This window comes from Nematolebias whitei, chromosome 6 (assembly GCF_014905685.2).
Source record: "Nematolebias whitei isolate Nwh7 chromosome 6, NemWhi1, whole genome shotgun sequence".
Classification (NCBI taxonomy): Eukaryota; Metazoa; Chordata; class Actinopteri; order Cyprinodontiformes; family Rivulidae; genus Nematolebias; species Nematolebias whitei.
Window position 1 is genome coordinate 28,056,566 of NC_056503.1, and position 20,599 is coordinate 28,077,164.

General features: G+C 39.6%; 1 protein-coding gene across 1 annotated transcript in view; it reads right to left on the reverse strand.

Annotated features, from left to right (window-relative positions):
• Window positions 1-19,543, reverse strand: part of sept4b (septin 4b) — a 46,187-nt gene extending 26,644 nt beyond the window's left edge. The window contains exons 1-2 of the mRNA XM_037677483.1: window positions 19,294-19,543; window positions 10,217-10,224 (exon numbers count right to left, since the gene is read on the reverse strand). Coding sequence (XP_037533411.1) covers window positions 10,217-10,224; window positions 19,294-19,342 — 57 coding nt within the window. The 5' untranslated portion in view covers window positions 19,343-19,543. The remainder of the gene's footprint in view (window positions 1-10,216; window positions 10,225-19,293) is intronic.
• Between the last annotated feature and the right edge of the window lie 1,056 nt (window positions 19,544-20,599).

Here is a 20,599-nt window from a genome sequence, read left to right on the forward strand (position 1 = left end):
CTCGTGTATATGTTTTTCTGTTTATGTGATTTCTCTGCAGAGGAGAGCAGCTGTGGTCTGCTGTGGTTAACAGGTGGTTGAAGAGCAGGGGTCCGCAGCGTGGTGAGAGCCCAGGGGCACTTTAAAGCTTTCAGCCTTGGTCAAAATGCTTTCCCAGATTTGTGGTTATTCTATATATTTCTGGCAAGTGTTCTGTTCAAGATGATGTACAAATAAAATCAACAAACCTCATTTGAAGGCAATCAAATTCTGATCATATTTCTGCAGATGTTTCCAAATCTCAGACTATAAACAACATCTTTGCAGTTTTTTGCCTGCACAGAGGTCTCCATCTAACGTCCAGACAGCATCTATTTATATTCAGTAAGTACTTTTTTTATTGGGTAACAGACAACAGTTTGCATTAAAAACCTAATTTGGGCTTGAGTTTTCCTTGTGGTTACATTAAAAAAGGTAACGAGGAACACATCCATCTCAGTAAAGACATAACTTATTGTAATAAACACTAATTTACAGACAAATGAAGACATTTAAACCCTGTTAAATGAGACTGGTGTGAACATATAATTACAGACAAATAAAGTTGAGCAGCAGTTAGACATCTTACATCAGGCATTTAGGTGCTTACCTTTGACAAAGATACCTTTAACCTAAACAATTAAACTTTATTTTTAGTCTAAGCTTAAGAGGAAAAAAAGGCACGCTTATAAGCATTATAAGGCATAAAATGTATTTTATGCTCTGCCTGTTTATATACAATGATTTATATAGAATTGTGGTTGAAACGATCCTGTTTCCTGTGTTGTCATCAAGTGTTTCATCAAATAAATACAAAAGGGAAAGGTCGGAGGCTGTGTAAATCACACAATAAGGAGCTGCCTGCGGCAACCTGTAAATCTGCTACAAGCGCCAGATGTTGTTTCTGGTTCCTTTTCAGTGACCAAGAGTCTAAAAAGAGATTTAAGGAGTTTTTTCATGGTGAAAATAAGGAAGTCATTAGCTGCTCATAAGGTCAGCTCCATAAAGCAGACAGTAATGAATGTCTTCTTTTAACTTTTGAAGATTATAGGTTCACTTGGACACAGATACACAAAATAAAATGGATACCTTTAATTAAAGTTACCCCACAGAGAAACTGTAGAGTTCTCTACTGGGCTCCAACATCATTCAAGGCTTTCCTAACACTATACTTCAGCAGTTTCTGTTCAATCTCAAACAATGTTTGTAAATTTTTGTAGTGCCTTTAAATTAAGAAATAGTTCTGGTGCCACAGCCTTTGATATTGGAGACTTCTAACTCGAGTCTGCTACCACACTGAGCTTAAGATTACAAAATTTGTTAAAAATTCTAACATTTCAAAGGGTTAATTTTAGGTTTTATTATTGTCCTTGCTGTTTAAGATGCAGAAAACAGACACAGATGTGACGAGGTCGTTCCTTTAATTAAAGGTGAACCCTTTCAGACATATATGCTCCAATGTACTGGGCAAGAAAACTGAACAGAAGAGAGCGCTGGAAAAGGTGAGGTACATGGAGTGAAGTGGATCAGCTTCAGGACATTATGGGAGCCACGTGTTTTGTCTTTGATCCTGCTACGAGGCACACATGTTGCGTTCACAAAGTTTGTACAACCCCAGATCTCTCAGAGGCACCGTTCAGGCACTTTAATCTCCAACCCAGCCATCAAAACACTGATTTTATCTGCAGATTCCCAAAACGCTTCACTTTTCAAAAACATTCACCACACAAAACACTTCAAAGTCTTTTACAGCGAACCCATGGAGCAACGTGAGCATGCTGTGGTTTAAAAAAAGAAAAGGCACTAAAAATGCACGTTCAGCCACATCAGTCATGAAAGACGAGGTTTCAGGAGGAGTGGGCTGCATGGTGACTGAGTTGATACTTTTAGGTCAGGGGTGCCCAGTACGGCCAGGTAATACCAGAAGATCGCACGGCAAAATAGACGTCAGAACTTTTTTAAATTTCTTGTCTTTTTTTAATAGATGTCAGCCGATCAATCCATCTTCACTATGCAAATCATCACTTGATTGACATACAGGTTAGCCAATCTGAGACCGACCTCTTCTGACACACAGGTCACCATGCATGCACAAACAACGGCGCCCATGATTGACACACAGGGCAGCCAATCAGAGACGGGATTTTTTCCTGATGCATAAGTCACCACACATGCGCATTCTACTGCGCTAAAAACAAACGAGTTGACTCGTAGTAGCCTCTAGTTTATATCTAAACTCAAGAAAGTGTGTAAAATGAGTTGAGGAGCTGGACCAAGTAAGAAGCAAAAAATCTACCATTTCCATACGGACCGGAATGGGGGGGATGATTTTTTTTTTTTTAAACAATGTCATATTCGAAGTGCATTTCACCGGAGCTGCATTTTTGGGCTAGTCATAAATACTACGGCACTGACTTCCTTCTGAAAAGTGAGCTGAGAAAGAAAACGATGAAGGAACTAAAATCCCAGTTATCTGGACAGCAGCGAAGCATCAATCCGGGTGAGTCACTTTCATAATTGCTAAGCACAAGAAGTCTTTTCAAGACGGAGAGATGTTATTCATTGAAGCAGCTGACTCGCTGTTCAGAGACTTTCAAAACAAAACAGAAATATTATTTTTCCATCTCTAGGTATTAGGAAATACGGTTACAGTTAAAAGCAGCTGCTGTCAGGGCTGAATTTTCACTTTTGTTCTCAAATTATCAGGTTATTTTTCAAACATGAAGTTATTCTTTTTGATTTCTGTTTCTTTGTGTGAAGAACAGAAGTTATTGCTGGGTTTTGTTTATTATTTTGTACGCGGACAGTAAAAATATATTGTCACTTTTTTTCAATTTTTTTTTTTAAACATACTTTTGGGTTTTGTCATTTATGTTGCGTCCACAGCGAGCTGGGACTTATTCATCCATTCAACCTTTATTTATCCAGGTTAGTCTCATTGAGTCATAAGGACTCTTTTACAAGGTAGATCACTTGGACTTGGTCATTTTAAAAGTAACTTGCATGCTGAAAAAGCGTGGACACCCCTGTTTTAGGTGCCGTTACCGTTTGTGAAAATTCACTGATAATTCAACATCTGCTTTTCTAAGACACAAGGAGACTAAAAACATGGAACCAGATTTCAGAGCAAAAATAACAGACCTTTAAACCAATCTTTATAAACCTGCCCAAAGAGCTGTGAATATTTATTGAACGGTGGTGTACCAGGACTGAGGTTATGGTCTCGGTGTTTGGTTTCAGAAGAGCTCACTATGAAGTGATGAGGACAAACTCACACGTGTCCTCTGTCTCCCACACACAAACAGCTGATGTGGAAAAAAAATATATACGTTTTACAGTAAAAATGCAACCGGTCTCATCCTCCATCTGTATTTAATTTCTGACACCGTTTGCGCACACCGAGGACACGGACACTGCATCGTAGTGTCAATCAGATGCAAGTACGGTTTCTTGTTTAAGTCAGTCAGAGAGAAAAAAAATAGTTTGACAAAAAGCCACTTTAAATTAGGATTGAGTGACTAACTGATGGACTGAGATCAGTTTAGTCTTCGGAGGCTGTTTCCTAAACAGTAAACTCAGTGACTTCCCTCATTTAATCTCCTTCTGTCACCGGGTCACAACATGCAAACACACTACTCGCCCGTCAAACACTTAAATTCTTCCATCTGATACCAACAATTGTACAAAAATCTGTTATGTCTGTGGCACCAGCTGCTTTGATGATGATGGCACAAATACAGCGGGGAAAAGGTTGCTGTGTGATCTTGTTTCGTGGAATTAAAAAATAAAATAAAATCAGATAAGAAGCCATCTTTGACTGAATCTCAGTTCTATCAACATCTTTGTTTTCTTTTAAGCCTTGAAAACTTTAAGACTTACCAGTAAAAAAAAAAAAAAAAAAAGAGTAAGCAAAACCATATAGAAACATGCTTGTACTTTTTGTGTTTTTCTACACATGTTCTATTCTTTTCCCCCCTCCCTCGAAGGTTTAAAAATCACCAGAACTAAAAAAAACATTTCCTTAACACATTCATTTCCCTGCAATGCAACAACTGCCAGATGACTGTAAGATAGAGGGGTTGTTTAGGAACAAGACCCATCCTTAGCTACATCCCATATTCTGATGAAGATCTCCACCATCCCTCCTCTCTTCCTTTTGGGTTGGCTGGAATTTCCTCTCACTATCCTGCAGCATGGTGGGAGCATCTGGAAATGGTTTCTTAAGGGGGAATGGAGGCTACCGCAGCTGAGGACCACACCGGTTTCATCTCCAAGCATCAGAACGCACTCACATTCACTAATGCAGAAAGACTCATGCATAAATTATCACTGTGGAAACATTAAAACATTTAGACCAATGACAGGGACCAGTTCCTGCTGGTAAGACACTGAAAAAGTGCACAGGTTGTCTGGAAAAAAAAATTAGTTGGAGTTTAAATTTTAAACTAAAAAAGATTTTGTGCATCTTACACTGGGCCCAGCTTGAAACAAATACACTCCTTGACTCGTCTTTCATATAGATCTTTAATTTCTGGCAGATGATTTCTGACTTTATCTGTCTCAACTGTCTTCACAGTCCCTGAAGTTAGAGTAAACTCTCTGAATTTGTTCCCAGAAGCACAAAGATTAGATCAAGACATCCTGACCGTTAGTCCGGGCTCCTGACCATCCTAACAAACATTGGTCTTAATACGCCGTCTGTGGAAACCTACTCTGGAAAGTTACCGTCAAATAAATTTAGTTATGTCCTTAATGAAAATGTTTTTCATCAGAATAAACTGCATCTTAACCACACAGAAGATTAACGTATTTCCTAAGAGAAATAACAACATTACATCGGTGGATGAATTAACTGGAGGATGAATTTCATTCATCACAACCGAGCATTCTGCTGGTGGAGAACTTGATTTCTGTAAATATTGTAGAACACATTATTTCACAGTCTGTTTGCTGATTTTGATAAACAAGAAAATGTTTTTAAAGACCACAGCTACAACCAGTTTCTTTTCTTTATGAACTTGTGACATAAATAAGGCCGATCGACGCCCCCCAAAAAGAAAATGCTGATTTTAGTATGAATGTTTTAGCTCAACTACAACGAGCTGGGGTTTTCTTTTGTTGTCATTCACTGTTAGTCGAATAATATTATATTTTTCGTTCAGCAACAAACCGTCATTTAAGAAGAAAACATATCCTAAAACATCGGCTGATTTCAGAAAAAATAGAAATGACTACACTTCAAAACCACAGACTTTAAAAGTAATTGACAAACACTTTTCTTCCAAAGATTATTGATGTTTAGAAAACTTGTTTTTAAAGTGAAAGTGACTGTGAAATCCAAATATCAAAACATAATATTGAGGTAAAAAGCTTTTTCAGTTTTATCACTTAGAAGACAAACAGAAGATGGCAAACTGCATCAAGATGATTCTTAAATAGGAAATGTCAAGTTTTTCATCAAGTCACATTAACGTTCAGTAAATGTCTTTTAATTCACTCCAGTCATGGTTTCTGATCTCAGACAACTGCCTCAACACCTGTCCTAATTTCAACAAGTTAGTTATCTGTGAGCAAGAGTCCAGGCAGGATGGAGTGGAGGTAGAAAAGTTTTGGATTTGTGACAAAAGGGTGACAGAAAAGGTAGAAGGATGTTAGAAATGCAGCTGCCAGGAAAAAGACAGAGGAGATATATGGATGCAGTTAGAGAGGACATGGAGGTAGTTGGAGTGAGGACAGAGGATGCAGAGGACAGAGATGGAGGAGGACTCTCTGTGGAGACCACTGAACACAGCCAAAAGAAGAAGTAGTCAATTGTCCGTCAGTTATGGGGAAAGAGTAGTGCTCTCTCTGGTGAAGCGTGTCCCACAATGCTCTCTGAATGACAGGATTGTGGCGCGAGCCATGGGAACTGGGCTGAGATTATTTATAGCAATAAGGGGGACTGGCAGGGGCCAATCCTCTCAACGCTAAAGGAATGTTTAAGGTCGCCTTCCAACAAAACGTCCGCAGAGTGCTGAGGCTAGAAGAGCAGCTCAGGCTGATGCAGCACATCAGCAGAAATGAAGATTCAAGCCACACGGTTTGAAGGTCTGATCATCCGAGCAGGGACAGGAAGGAAGTGATGATTGGGGGAAAGCAAAAGACCATGTTAAATGTATAAACTTGTATAAACTCACTGTTGAGGCTACAGTTAGGAGTTGTTTAAGTACATGTGAAACATTACAGCTTTGATGATGTGACGTAAAGATGTAAAACTATTACCAAAATTGGACATTTTGAAGTAAAACATTAAAGCAACAAAGCACCAGTGCAGAAACGTAGATGTTTTACTGTTAATTTCTGACTAAACAACAGGGCTGGATGATATGGGCAAAACTTGTATCACGATATATTTCTTAATTTCAGTTGATACGATATAATTCCGATACCGATATAAACAATATAAAAGCCTCAGAAATAATGCTTGTAAAACTAAAACTTATTTTGCCGAGTCTATGAAACTCCTCCAGTATAACATTTTAGAAATACAAACTGCACAAATAAAACTAACGTTCACCTTTTATTTGTATTTAGCCTTCAAAGAAATTTGAAATCACCGTCAAATAAACATAAAACTCTCAAGTTTGTCATAAACAATCTCCCTCAGAATGATAAACACTTTTTAAACCTGAGTGTGGCAGAGAATCAGAATCTACGACACCACAAACCTCAAAATGAAAAAGCTACTCTGAAACAGAAGCAGCTAAATGGAAATCTAGCTTCATTAATGATACATGTATGTGCAAACCTGACTACTGAGTGATTATTGCATATATCATGTGGGTTTGCATGTCCTCAGCACAGCAGCAGAGCCACCGATTTGACCGTTACTGCATGGCATTTTCTTCTTAATGTGGCTCCCTTATATGTTGTAGAGATTATCTTATTTACAGATTTGGTTGTCCCACACCAACATGTTTCTGTTGGGACAATCACCGTCCAAAACTGGTATAACTCACTTAGTTGCAGCAGTATTGTAAGAAATGTTGTAGCACTCTTATGGTTGTAAATGGAGCATTAGCTTACTTAATGCCAGAGTTTGAACAACTTCTCTTCCTGTAGAAAAAAAATGTAGCTCTAACAAAAAAAAACCCCTCATGATGACATCTGATGCTGACATCAAACCCCTCTTTAAGCTCTTGTCTTTCACCATGTCTTCATTGTTGTCTCACAGCGGTCTTGTATTGAGTGAAGTCTTGTGTGCCCGCTCCCTAACCCGATTGTTTGCCCTCACATCAAACTGCACAGACCCAGAGGGCTGCCTGTCAAAGCCAAATCCCCAAGCTGAAAGCATCCCTACAATCTCAGATAATAAACCCCTCTTAATGCAGTGCTGAGTGATACAAAATGATGGTCTGTTTTCACTGAGAAGTGAAATGACAAGCTTTCTGTAAATGCCATAATCAGGGTTTAAATTTCAGTAATACAAAAGTAAGTGACTCAAACAAATGTGTAACCTCTAATGTAATTTAAGAGTGATATTATTCAACAACGTTTGGCCAACATAGAATGAGGAGTAAAAAAAAATATAGAATAATGCACAGAATTATATTTTGTTTTAGAGAACATGCTTGCTTGGTGGACTGTGCTCCTCCAGTTAGGAGCTCTGGCTGATAATACAGCATCTCTCTGCATTAAATATAAAAGATTAGATTTACTGGTGTTTAAAAAGGTCAGAAGTTAATTGTGTGTAAACAAGACCGCTGATGCAGCTCAAAGGAGTGTCAACAGATTGTATCTTATTAGGTTCAGAGAAATCTGCAACTAACAGGAACAAAATGCAATCTGTTATAAATAAAACAGCATAAAATCTGTAGTTAGGCTTAGGTACCAATGGGATGGATTGATTAGGGATTCACAATATTATCAGCATGGTGTATATTATATATATATATATATATATATATATATATATATATATATATATTATGACAACCCAGTGACAAGGATGCCTGCAGTGCCAGCACAATGTTATGACATCATTCATTCACCTTTATTTCTACAGGTAAATCCCATTGAGCCTTGAGGACTCATTTACAAGAAAGACCTGATTTCAACAAAGAATGATAACAACAATAGAGTTATAAAAAGGCATCGCATGCACCTTTGACTTTAGATTTGTGAAAATTTACACATTTGCACTGTTCGAGTGTTGTCATTGTGTTAGAGTAAATATCATGAACAAATTTAACATTATAATCTAAGTTGAAGTGTTGCATCATTTTCAGCCCCCTTTTGGGCATCTGCATTTGGTAGACCATGCAGAATAATTTATTTTGATGTCACAGCAGAAAAAGCTATGTAGTCTCTGTAAGTATGTCTAGGGAAAAAAAAAATTGGCATTGGTGTCGGTTATCGGCCGAATAACTCTTTAACATATCGGCATATCGGATATCAGCCAAAAAGCCAATATCGTGCATCCCTAGCATTAATCCCTCCTACATAAAGCAGGTACTGAGATAATCCATACAGTTTAAAAAATTTTAATTTCAGATGCAGGTAAATTGTGAAATAATTAATGCGGCAACAAATTAAATAACCACCTGAACCTGCATTGTGGCCATGATTAAAATAATAAATTCAACTCAAGTAATGTGAAGACACAACTTATTAAAACTGATTGAATTTGTTGATTCCCATTATTTTAGTACCGCTGAACAAAAAAAAGAACTTCATTAAACTTTGTGACACCAGAAACCAACGCCCATCTTTTGACAGTCTATTGGAATGAATAATAGTTATGTTTTGCAAGTTGAATGCGTTTTTTCAACAAAGAAATGTCAATCACCGGATCAGTGGGTGTGGTGCTGCATTTCTGCAGATTCTGTCATTCCTGTTTGTAAATGAATGGAACGAGTGCGCACACACTGGAAGTGACAACAAATGAGAAAGACTGCTCTGTTGGCAAAGAAGTAAAGTGGAAACCAGCATCCTCTGCAGAGGCTAATGGTCTAATAAACTCCAAGTATAGACTGCTTTCACTCTGGCTGCAGAAGGAAGCAGCAAATGAAGGCACAAGAAGCTAATGGCTAGTTTACTTAAAGCCACAGAGGAATGCAACAGTGAGGATTGTGTTTGTGTGTGTGGAGAAAGACAACCATCCTCCACTGGCACTGTCCAAGCAACGTGACATCATTATGTCTGTTTGGAAGTGTGCCAGTGTGACATTAAGTGATATATTTAAGCTGACAAAAGGAAGCTACAGTCACCCTCTTGCTTCACCACAACCCAAAGCCCTATGTGGTTTACGGGTGTGGGTGCGGCAGAAGAAGGGCACTTTAAATATGTCAGTTTGAAGCTTGTGATGACTTCCAGAAGGAATATAAATTAGGTTTGATAAAAATTAATGGACAGGTGGGGTTTGAAGAACACAAACCTAAATTATGAAGACTTGGACATCTGCGAAACATCATGAGATAATGTCGCTCAGTCAGGAGCCTGCAGTAATCACTGCGTTTGGACAGATGCTGAATCTTTCCTCACAAGGTGTTCTCTCTGACAACATGCACTGCAGCTTTGTCACATAGGTCTGGAATGTTGCTGAGGAAGGAACCAGGTTTGTCACACCCAGACAGATCCACTCCTCTTCACCAAGCTGAGAACTGTTCAGTTTCAAAAACAAACATGCTCCACTTTCAATCCCCACTCAACTGGGTCAAACACAGCTGCAAGGCCTTGTGAAGTTACCAGAGATGTACAGAAGAGGATGAGTTATTCTGGCTGCCAGAAAGATAACAAAACCATCACTAAGACTGGTCCCAACAAGGAAGCTGTGATCAATAGAATGTAGAGTGGAACGCAACGATTTAATAAAAACAAAGCAGACACAAAGGATTCTTAGCTGGCGCACTACGAGACAAACTAGAAAATCTGGGTTTTCTTAACACACCTTTTCTCATAAAAAATATTTCTGTACAGTCACATAAAACTCTGACGCATATAAAGACCAGTCATTCATATAAAATGACAGTCGGAGTTTGAAATATTTATCAACAGGACAGAACTTCTGATTCAAAACGGATGCAAAAACTTCACAAACCCATCGTCGCTGCATCGACGATAAAACGCTCTGAACACAACGAACCACAGTGAACGCTCCCCTAACAGGAGGCTGTGTGGTCTTCAGCAGCAGAAGTGAATAAAAGTGTTGGCTTCTTACCTCATCGTCTGGCCACAGGAGGAGGATTGATCAGCGTAAAAGTTGTTTCGAAATCCAACAGAGGTCAGGCACATGCAGAAGGAACAGAAACAGTTTTAACATACTAAAAACAAAATCAGGTTAGGTGAACGCTGATATAAACAATACATTTGAAGAATGGATTGATGGTGATTTTTTGCTGTATTTTAAAATAACATTTTGTAATTAAATGAGCATCTGACATCAGATTCATTCATTTAATAAAAAGGGAATCTGGGAATTATTATTTACTGATTAATACTCAAACGAGAGAGAAAAAAGAGAAACAAATTTGTGTTTTACTTCTGAAAAAACAGCCGGTGTAGTCATCTTTGAGAACAATATTTCTGTAATTCTGAATAGATATATTTGAAAATGTGTAAATATGTTTTAATTGAAAGCTTCCACCAGTTACACACATCAAATATTGACGGACCTTCTACCGGTAATTAGGATGTGGTCAAAGTTGATGAGATAAAACCAGAGTAAAATTGTATTAAAGAATCCACATACTGTAGTCCCTCGCTATGTTGCAGTTCAACTTTTGCGGACTCAATCTTTCGTGGTTTTTCAAAGTAAGATTGTACACGAGAAAAAAAATAATTGTACACGACAGGATTGTCAACTTTAATATTACTCACATGATTGGGACAGTATGGGGTACTGTACAGTAGGGGTGTAACGGTACGCTAAAATCACATTTCGGTTCGGTTCAGTTTCAAGGAGGGCTCGGTTCGGTTAATTTTCAGTACCAAAAAGGCCAAAATGAATATTTATTTTGGAAATATGCCAAGTAAACATACATTTGTATAAAAATAAATAAAAGCAACCCATTTGGATGATATTTTAAATAAACGGTACGCTTTACAATAAATGAACGATACTAAAAATAATAAAAATCTTAATAAATACAATAACAGTCAGAAGCAGAACAATAAGCAGCAACAGACTGTTTACTAACTAATCAAGTTTTAAGTTTTTGGCCAAAAAGACCAACTTGTCCACAGTTTCTGCCAAAAGCTCAGATCTAGTTGCAGTGAATATCTTCAACGGTGGAGAAAATCCTCTCACTAACAACAGTAGCAGGAATAAAGAGGTCGAGCTCTTCTTGGACCTGCTCCCACCTGTCCATGGAAAAGTTCAGAATTCAGTCCTCACAGACTTGTTAGCTGGAGCTGATCTGTGGTGGATTTCGCTGAAGAGGAAGAAGACTCAGCTGCTGTCTTGCAAAAAAAAAAAAAAAAGAGTTAATAAGATTATAATTTTAAATTTAAAAAAGTTAATTAGATAATAATAATAATAATAATAATAAAATAACACCTCTTCTTGAACGGTCATCATTTGTTATGAGGTGGCTGAATCTCTGTCATCATCATCAGGGCAGGGCTTTAATCTGGTCCAGGGCTTGTTGACAATATCAGTTTTAGCTTTTTCATAAAGTGCTGATAAAACATTTTGGCTGAAGTGTTGACGTGATGGGATGTCATAGGCAGTGGGGCTCAATAACTTTAAAGTCGGCGTATCAACAACATTCTGACGTAGATCCAGAGCTTTAAAAACTCCTACAGCTTGTGTTCTTGCTTTGGACCGATCTGAATTAACTGATAAAGGTTGTTTAAATGCTGCTGTTATCGGTCTTTGCAACAAGCTGTTATTCTGTAGAAGAGACGTTCACGTTCATATGATGTTGTTTCAAGTGAGTTAACAAGTTAGACGTGTTGCTGCTGCAGATCCACTCTCCATGAAACGATATCGACACACAGCTTTGGATGTGTTCACTTGTCTTTTAACAAGAAAGCCATAATGTTCCCAAACAGGAGACCGCAACGAGAAGCTAATGCTAATGCTGCGCATGCTACAAGATAATAGCGCCGCGCTGAAACGCGCTTAGGAACTTTAGTTCCGTTGCACATAATCTCTCGTTAATAAAATTTAATGAGTGAAAAAAAATACCCAAAATGGTATGCACGTGGACCGAAGCGAACATGTCGAACCGAAACGGTTCAATACACCCATGTGTATTGTTACACCCCTACTGTACAGTAAAAAGTTAACCCAAAAAAAAACCTTCAGACAGGCACCACCATTTGGTAGTTTTCTCTCACACTTGATCACCACTCAAAACAACTACATTTCTGAGAAGCCAACAGTGCCCCGCCCAGAAGCCCTGTTGCCTTCTGCTGAAATGGAGGGAAAGTTTTGATCCAATCCAAAAAGTTAGGTCCTTATTCATAATGACTTCGGCGCCGAGCGGATGCAGAGAGCTGCATGGAACCGACCGAGAACCGGACTTCCAGACTCATTGGTGAATCTGAGCGCCGCCTGTCGGCCCACGAGACTTTCCGAGTGTAGAGGCGACACCCGGAGGTCCGGCATTCTCTCCGGAGCCCACTGGGACTTCCCCCATCCAGATTTGGACTCCATCTCGACCACCATGTGGTCCAATGCTTGCCATCTGATGGTCCAGCTCCCTCCAAAAGCGTTTTGGTGCTCAAGGGCTGTAGAGAGCTGACCAGAACCGGCAGGGTTGATCCTGCAGGGTAGATTTGCTAAAACAGAACCGACTCGGACCAGAACTGAGCTGCTGTTCTGCAGAACTGGTGAGTAAAAATTTAGCAGCTATTGTGCCGTACTTATGCGTATGTTGTTAAATACGTAGGTTTAAGAGTTTAGAACATTGCAAGAGTGTAGGAAGGGTTTATAAAGCCTTAAATATATATAAATACAAAAAAAAAATAACGTTGCTACTTCTCAAATTTTCACTTATTGCGGGGGGAGGGGTCTGGAACATAATTCCCGCAATAAACAAGGGACTACTGTATATGTAAAATAAAGAAGTATTTACCTGTTGGGATGTTTTCTATTTTTATTGTAGACAAATCAACCATGGTCAATATGAATTGGCATTTTTGACAACATTTTTGTTGTTTTTTACAAAAATGCTTCAACGTCAAAGTGAAATTACATTTATTCAGAGTAATACTAATTAAATTCTCCACCTTGAAATCAGTATTTAGTACAAACACCTTTAGTCACAGCACTGAGTATGTGTGGATAAGTATGAGTCTTGCACATCTAGACTCTGGAAAGTTACCTCATTCTTCTTTACGAAACTGCTGAAGCTCTGCCAGGTTGAGTGGGGATCAGACATGAACAGCCCTTTTCAAGTCAACACACACAATTCTTATTGGATTTAAGTCTGCTCTATAGTCTAATTTGGTTTCTTCAGACCACAGAACTGTCTTCCTCTCGTCCATGGATTTAACCACACGCTACTTGATCAACACTAGTTGAGATTTAATCTGAGATTTCTTGAAAAGTGTCTCTCTTTGCAACTCTCCAATAAAGTCCACTCAGTCTGTGAGGATACCAAGTCTTGCTCTTGGTAGATTTGCACGTAACCCGTAGTCTTCCCATTTTTTCATGATGGATTTAACAGTTATTCGGGAAAGACTCGGAGTAGAACCGCTACTCCTCCACGTCGAGAGGAGCCAGTTGAGGTGGTTTGGGCATCTGGTAAGGATGCCCCCTGGGCGCCTCCCTAGAGAGGTGCTTCGGGCATGTCCAACTGGGAGGAGACCCCGGGGAAGACCCAGAACACGCTGGAGACATTATGTCTCTCAGTTGGCCTGGAAACGCCTTGGAATCCTCCAAGAAGAGCTGGAAGAGGTGGCTGTGGAAAGAGATGTCTGGGCCTCCCTGGTCAAGCTGCTGCCCCCGCGACCCGACTTCAGAATAAGCGGAAGATAATGGATGGATGGATGGATGGATGGATGGATGGATTTAACAGAACTCCTGAGGACATTTGAGGCCTAGGAAATATTTCTGTATCCATCCTGATGTGTACTTTTCAATTTAAAACAATTATGATTTGTTGGGAGTGTTTTTTGTTTTCCCAGTGCAACGGTAGCCACAATAGTGATTAACCAGTAAATAGACCTTCCAGACTCAAGTGTTCTTATGCTGTAATCTCTTCAGACCATCTACAGGTACTTCCCTCAGGTGATTCCCATTTCACTAATTGTAAAACTACTGTGGCTGAACCTCTGCTGAACTAGGACAATCTATTAAAAGAAATGGTAAATGGTGAATGTTCTGTACTTATATAGCTCCTTTCTGTCTTATCAAAATGCTCAAAGCTCTTTACACTGCAATCTGTGCCTTCATTTACCCATTCATACAACACTACTATATTGTTACACAGAATAATCAGTGCTTTATCACATTCATACACCAATGGGACACAAACCGGCGGCAATGAGGGGTTCAGTGTCGTGTTCAGGGACATTTTGGCATGTGACTGCTGGTGGAATCGAATCCCCAACTCTTGCATTGGAGGACGACTGCTCTAACCACTCAGCCACAGCCGCCCTTTAAGTAAAGTGCTATGTGCTGTCATCATTGTATATTCTCATACACAATGGTGAAATTGGTTCTCTGCATTTAACCCATCACACCTGTGTATCCCAGCAGCTATGTAAGTGCCAAGGGAGCAATTGGGGATTAGGTATCTTGCTCAGAGACACCACAACATGTGGGATTGGCTGGAGATCGAGCCCGTTTCATGCAATATTTTATTTTGCATTACATATTTTGTTTAACTGGCTTTGTAGAAATCAAATTTTATTTTGTCATGCAAGTTTTATTTTGAACTAAAAGCCAACTTATATTGACCATGACTGGCCTATGATAGCAATAAATGGGTAAAACATCCAAGGATGTGAATACTTTTTCAAGGATCTGTATTAAAACACAACCTGACAGCTGATCCTCGGTGACAGAAGGTGCATTTGTTTCCCAGGTGAATGAGCTCTAAGTAGATTTAAAGTGGTCAATTCTGGAGATGATGTATTTAAAAAATGATGTCCTCCTAAAGTAATCATTAATTAGTGAAAAGATAGAGGCATCCCAAAATATTTATCATATCTGTCATTTACTGATTCCATCTGTTCTTTAAAGGCCTAATAAATGTATTTTACTTCTCGCAGACAGCTGTGTGAGATGTAATGGGAGAATCACAAACATTGATTTGCTTCTTTAAACTCAGGATCACCGGTGCCTGTGAGCTTACTGTGCTGAAACATGAACCAGAAAATCTTTATCTTTACATGTCTTCTGCCACCGTCTCCAGTCACTTCAGAAGCAGCAGTGTTGTTACAGGCAGTGGTTCAGCTGTCACTGCATACACATTTTATATAATGTATGAGCCGCAGGCTACTGCTGATGCTCCTAGAGCAGATCTGACATCTGTCTGCATCGCTCCAGAGAAACCAAATGTCTGCGGCAAGACAAATACACAAATATGACTCATTTTGATCAAGTAAGCAAAGGAAAAGCTAATTTAGATACATAAACACAGATGCTGGTTTAGAACTGTCTCGGGACATAGGAGCAACATTAAAACCCTGTCTGAGTACTGCAATGGCTTTTCTCTTGACCCCATTTTTTCCTTGTGGTTTCTACACTCAGAAATCTTCCAGAGTTTGTGTGAAGCAGCGAGGATGGCAGCATCCCTCCACAAGGCTTTCTAAGGAATGTTAACCACTGTGGACTGGTCCACCCATCCATACCACACATTGTCCCGCTGCTTGCTGTGTACCTTTACATCTGGTTTTAAAGGGACTGTGTCATGATGTCTGCTTCTGCTGCTGTTTTCTGTAGCAAAGGAACATTTTGCGCCATTTGTTAAATTTTTAAGAGCTCCCTCCAAATAAAGTAAATTATAAATTGAACCTCATCTCACGAGTCAGTTCTGCTCTAACAAAAAACAATTTGAAAGGTTTTAAACTGATCTGATTAAGAGTCAACAACCGTAGTTTTAAAGACGCGTCTCAAAGAGGTGTAAATAACAAGCAGGACACGGAAAAGCCATGATGTAAACTCTGAGGCATCTTGAACAAAAAAAAACAAAGCAGGAGCTTGAAGGTGGATCCTTGGTCACTCTATATTATGCATAATGATTTGAAATTGGTGTTATGCTCGGTATTAAGCAATAGTTGTATGATTTCAAGATAAACTAATGCCTTAATTAAAGTGGCACTAACATATAGATCTATGCATTTATACAATAAAAGGGTTGCAGAAACAGTCAAAATACTTATTATAAACTTTGTGATCAGTATTGAAATGCTGCTGTTGTTCGCTGTATTGTTTTTGCACTATTAGTGATTAGCGTATTTCTTAGTTCATATCATAGATCTTATTACTGTTTTTTATTTTACAATTTATACTTTTGTTGGATGTGACTGGGACCCTGTGCACACAATTTCGTTCCACCACATGTACCATATGCGACGCGAATGATAATAAAGAACCTTGACTTTGACCTTGAAATCACTATTGTTTTGTAATGATCATTCATTAATTTGCCTCATTAAAATTTTCTCAACATCTGGGCAATGACAGCACACCGATCAAAAACAGACTGGACATTAAAGAGTGCAGCCACACTGCTGGCGCAGAGGGAACATGTTTAAGACCAGTAAAAAAAAAGTGTTTGCACCCTTAGGAAATCACAGTTTTAGTAGCCTGGTAATTTTAGTATCAAGTACAGCAGCAGGTCAGCCTTCAGAATAAAACTTAAATTAGCTTTAATAAGTCCTTTGTTCTAAAATAAAATAAAAACCAACAGAGACACATTTGTGCAGCTTTGTCTTTAGATGAGACTCGGCCTATGTCCTGGTCTGAAATAAGTGCCTCACTGGTTACAGAAGCCCAAGTTTATTTTGTGCTTTAGTTGTACTAGATCACTTTTGTAAAACTGCACAATTATGTTTGTCTGTTTCTGGCATAAAGAGCATATTGTTTTGAGGACTCAGCTGTCACTTCAGGATAAATCACCAATATTACTGCATAACACATTGTTTGTGTTATGATACAGCACTGACATATTTGACAACAAATATGAGGTCATTGTTGGCTCACATGAATGAGTTTGCTCATTTGAACTGGTATAAGTTAGCTGCTTCTGCAAACTAAATGTTGTACTATTCCTACAACTTTTACTCTTGTTTTGAAGACAAAGCTGAAGGTAAACCACGTCTTTCTGCAAAGCAGGGAGTTCAACTTTTGACTCCTTTAGCAACATGAGCTCTGAATTATGGAGGAAAATTAAATCATTAATGACCCATGCTACAAGATGAGTCACAACAAAAACTCCTTAAATGTAGATTTGTTTTAAAATTTGTCATCTCAAATGCTTTAAAACTACCGGTATGCTTAGCTTGTTGACATGTGGAGATTTATCACCTAACAACAAGCCAGTTATATTTATGAGAGAGACGGTTTGAAAACAAGACTTCTGTTGCTCTAGAACAGCGGTGTCCAATCCTGGTCCTTGTGGGCCACTGTCCTGCATGTGCTGGTTGTTTCACCGCTCTTCAGAAGGTCTTCAAGGTCTGCAGCAGCCTGGTAATCACTCGCTCATTCAAATCAGGTGCTTCAAAGCAGAGAAACATCTACAACATGTAGGACAGTGATCCTCGAGAACCAGGACTGGACACACCCTTTACTTCAACAGTGCAATCCCTAAGATTTACAATACAGCCAAACATTATATGAAGGGGTTTCCTGGTGCTATGGTAGCAGGCAGGGAAAAATGGCGAATTCCAAAGGAAATTATAAGGGTTTTAAGGCAACAAATTATTTCTGAAGACATACCTGTCTGAACTTTCATTTACTACTGTAGTAGATTAAGAAGGTCATATGCTATCTTATTTAATGGGACCTCTAGATGGCGACTTTATGGACTCATTTTAATTCAAATGCCAGTTAAAATAAACATTAATGTTTTGATTCACTTTGCCAGCAAGGGTCAAAGGTATGATGGCCACTGCTGACCTTTCTAGTCCCTGCAACCATTGGGAAGCTCCTAAAACCTTGTGGGCAAAATATCCTGATGCAGGATCAATAATCCAGGTAGATGAATCTAATAAGGTTGAGTGAGGTTCTCTGGAAGGGTTCTTCTGGAGATTCTTCAGAAGAATCCCTCCAGAGGACCTCACTCAACCTTATTAAACTTATGTTCAAAAGCATCTGTTGTCGTCACAACTTGTCTCTCACCCCACTGAGATTCAGATCAAATACTGTGGCAGCACGATGGCTCAGTGGTTAGCACTGTTGCCTCACAACAAGAAAGTCCTGGGTTCAATTCCCCGTTTGGACCTGGGGTCTTTGTGTGTGGAGTTTGTATGTTCTTCTCGTGCTTGCGTGGGTTTTCTTCGGGTACTCCAATTTGCTCCCACAGACCAAAAACATGCATGTTGGGCTGCCTTCAGGCCCAGGCCTCCCTTGCAAATAAGATCTGTGATCTCAATGGAATTTGCCTGGTTAAATAAAGGTAAATAAATAAATAAATAAAAGACACCTTGAAATCAGCCCAAACTCACTGAGGCACCATACACCAGCATCCATCCATAATGTGGCTAAATACTATTACCAAACACCCAAAATATTGTAAAATCTGGTGCCAAGCACCACTCCTTTCTCTTCATTAGTCTGAGAGCTGATCAACACACCTGTTACAGTCCAGGTATCAGTTTTCAGAAGGCTGAACAGGCAACCAGATCTTTCTGATGTTTCCATAAGAACACTGTTTTAGTAGAAGTCAAGGCACATTAATGTCAGTCATCTATGGTTATATGAGAAGCCACAGCCAGTTTCATGTGATCTGGTCTGTGCAAAGAACAATTTGCAAATATTTAATGTACAATTTGTTTGGAAATGAACTTTTCTCGGGGTTTATAATTGCGTATCTGGAGCATCTGCCTCATTTTAGTCTCTTGCAGAGATGCAAAATAACCGTGTTCGGGTTCTGCTATGGACCGTCCAGGCTTTTTACACATTTAACAGGACATTTTAGACAGAAAACGGAGAAATGTTCCTCTCGGTGTCAAAGCTGAGCAGCAGCCAACCCGGGCAGTCCGCGCGTGCTGCTGTGCGTTCAGAGCCAACACACCGTTTTATTTCAATGGGGAAACATTTTCAGGTCAAACTCGAGCATAGTCCGAGTGACTCGACACGATGCAGTTAAAATAAATAAAATATATATAAATACTTACCGTGGTTAAACATTGCGGACCGAAACCGGCTGCTCAACGAATTTTCCATCTGAAGTTTTAGTTAGCGCTGTTTCCTTGAATTTTCCGTGGAAATATCAACACGAAGAGAGGGAAAATATCGGTCCGAGTGTTGCTTAAATGTGTACAAACCCGTCCACCGCCGGTTGGTTTGCCCCAGGTCGTGTTGGGAACGAGGCTGCGGAGATACGACGCACTAACTCGGTCCAAGAAGACTCACTGAGCAGCTAGTGGCACTGGCTGCTGCTGCAGCTTCGGTGACGTCACGAGGCACCAGCCCCGCCCCCTAACTGCCGCAGCAGCGTCGGAATGAAAACAATCGCACGTGGACTCGATGGGAGGACGGTCACGTGGAAAAGCACGCGCGGTTTTGCACAAAACAGAGCTGTATCCTGTATCAATGGATGCTTTCCAAAAGCTGCACTGGGGACGGTCACTGTTACTGGCATACTTTTGCACGTGTGCATAAAAATCACACTTCACACCAAGTCTGACACTTTAGTTTGTTTGGTGGCTCCTCAAATTAAAGATGTTGTAGAAAAAAAAACAAAAAAACATCCAGATGACCTGACTGAACATTGCTGGATTTTATACCTGGATTACTGAGCATGAACTCTGGTGTTTTGAACCACTTTGGCATGACTGTCTCAGAGGAGGTGATAGGGGACAGGGTGGGCCCCAGAGGCCATCAGGCACTAGCAAACAGTTTTTTTTTTCCACAATGGAGTATGCTGGTTGTGGGAATCAGTTTTTTTGGTGGCTCCTCAGACTGAAGAAGTCCTTTGGAGGAAGGATGAAATGTCTCAGAAAAAAAACTAAACATCCAGATGACCTGACTGAACACTGTTGGATTTTTACCTGGATTATTGAGCATGAACTTTGGTATCTGACAATTTAAAATTTACTTTCATTCGTTGCAAAAACTGATCTGGAAATTGAGTAGTAAGATAATGTGAGAGGGTTGTGCGGCCCACATTCAGTGGACAGACCACTGATAAGGTTACAACTATTGCTGGACTGAACTGCAATGTTTGAGTTTAGAGGTCTCCAGTCCAAATCCCTAAATCCAGAATGAATAATCATTATGTCCCAAGAACCAGCTTTGGTAGGCTAAGGTCAACACCTTCTCCTTCCACCCATAGCACATCCTGTGTGGTGACTAAAAGAACAAGACCACAGATGCAGAAGGTCGATATGAGTTTTTTCCACAGGGTAGCTGAACTCTTCGGTAGAGATGGGATGAGAAGTTCAGGTATCCAAGAGATACAGCTGCTGCTCCTCCATCAAG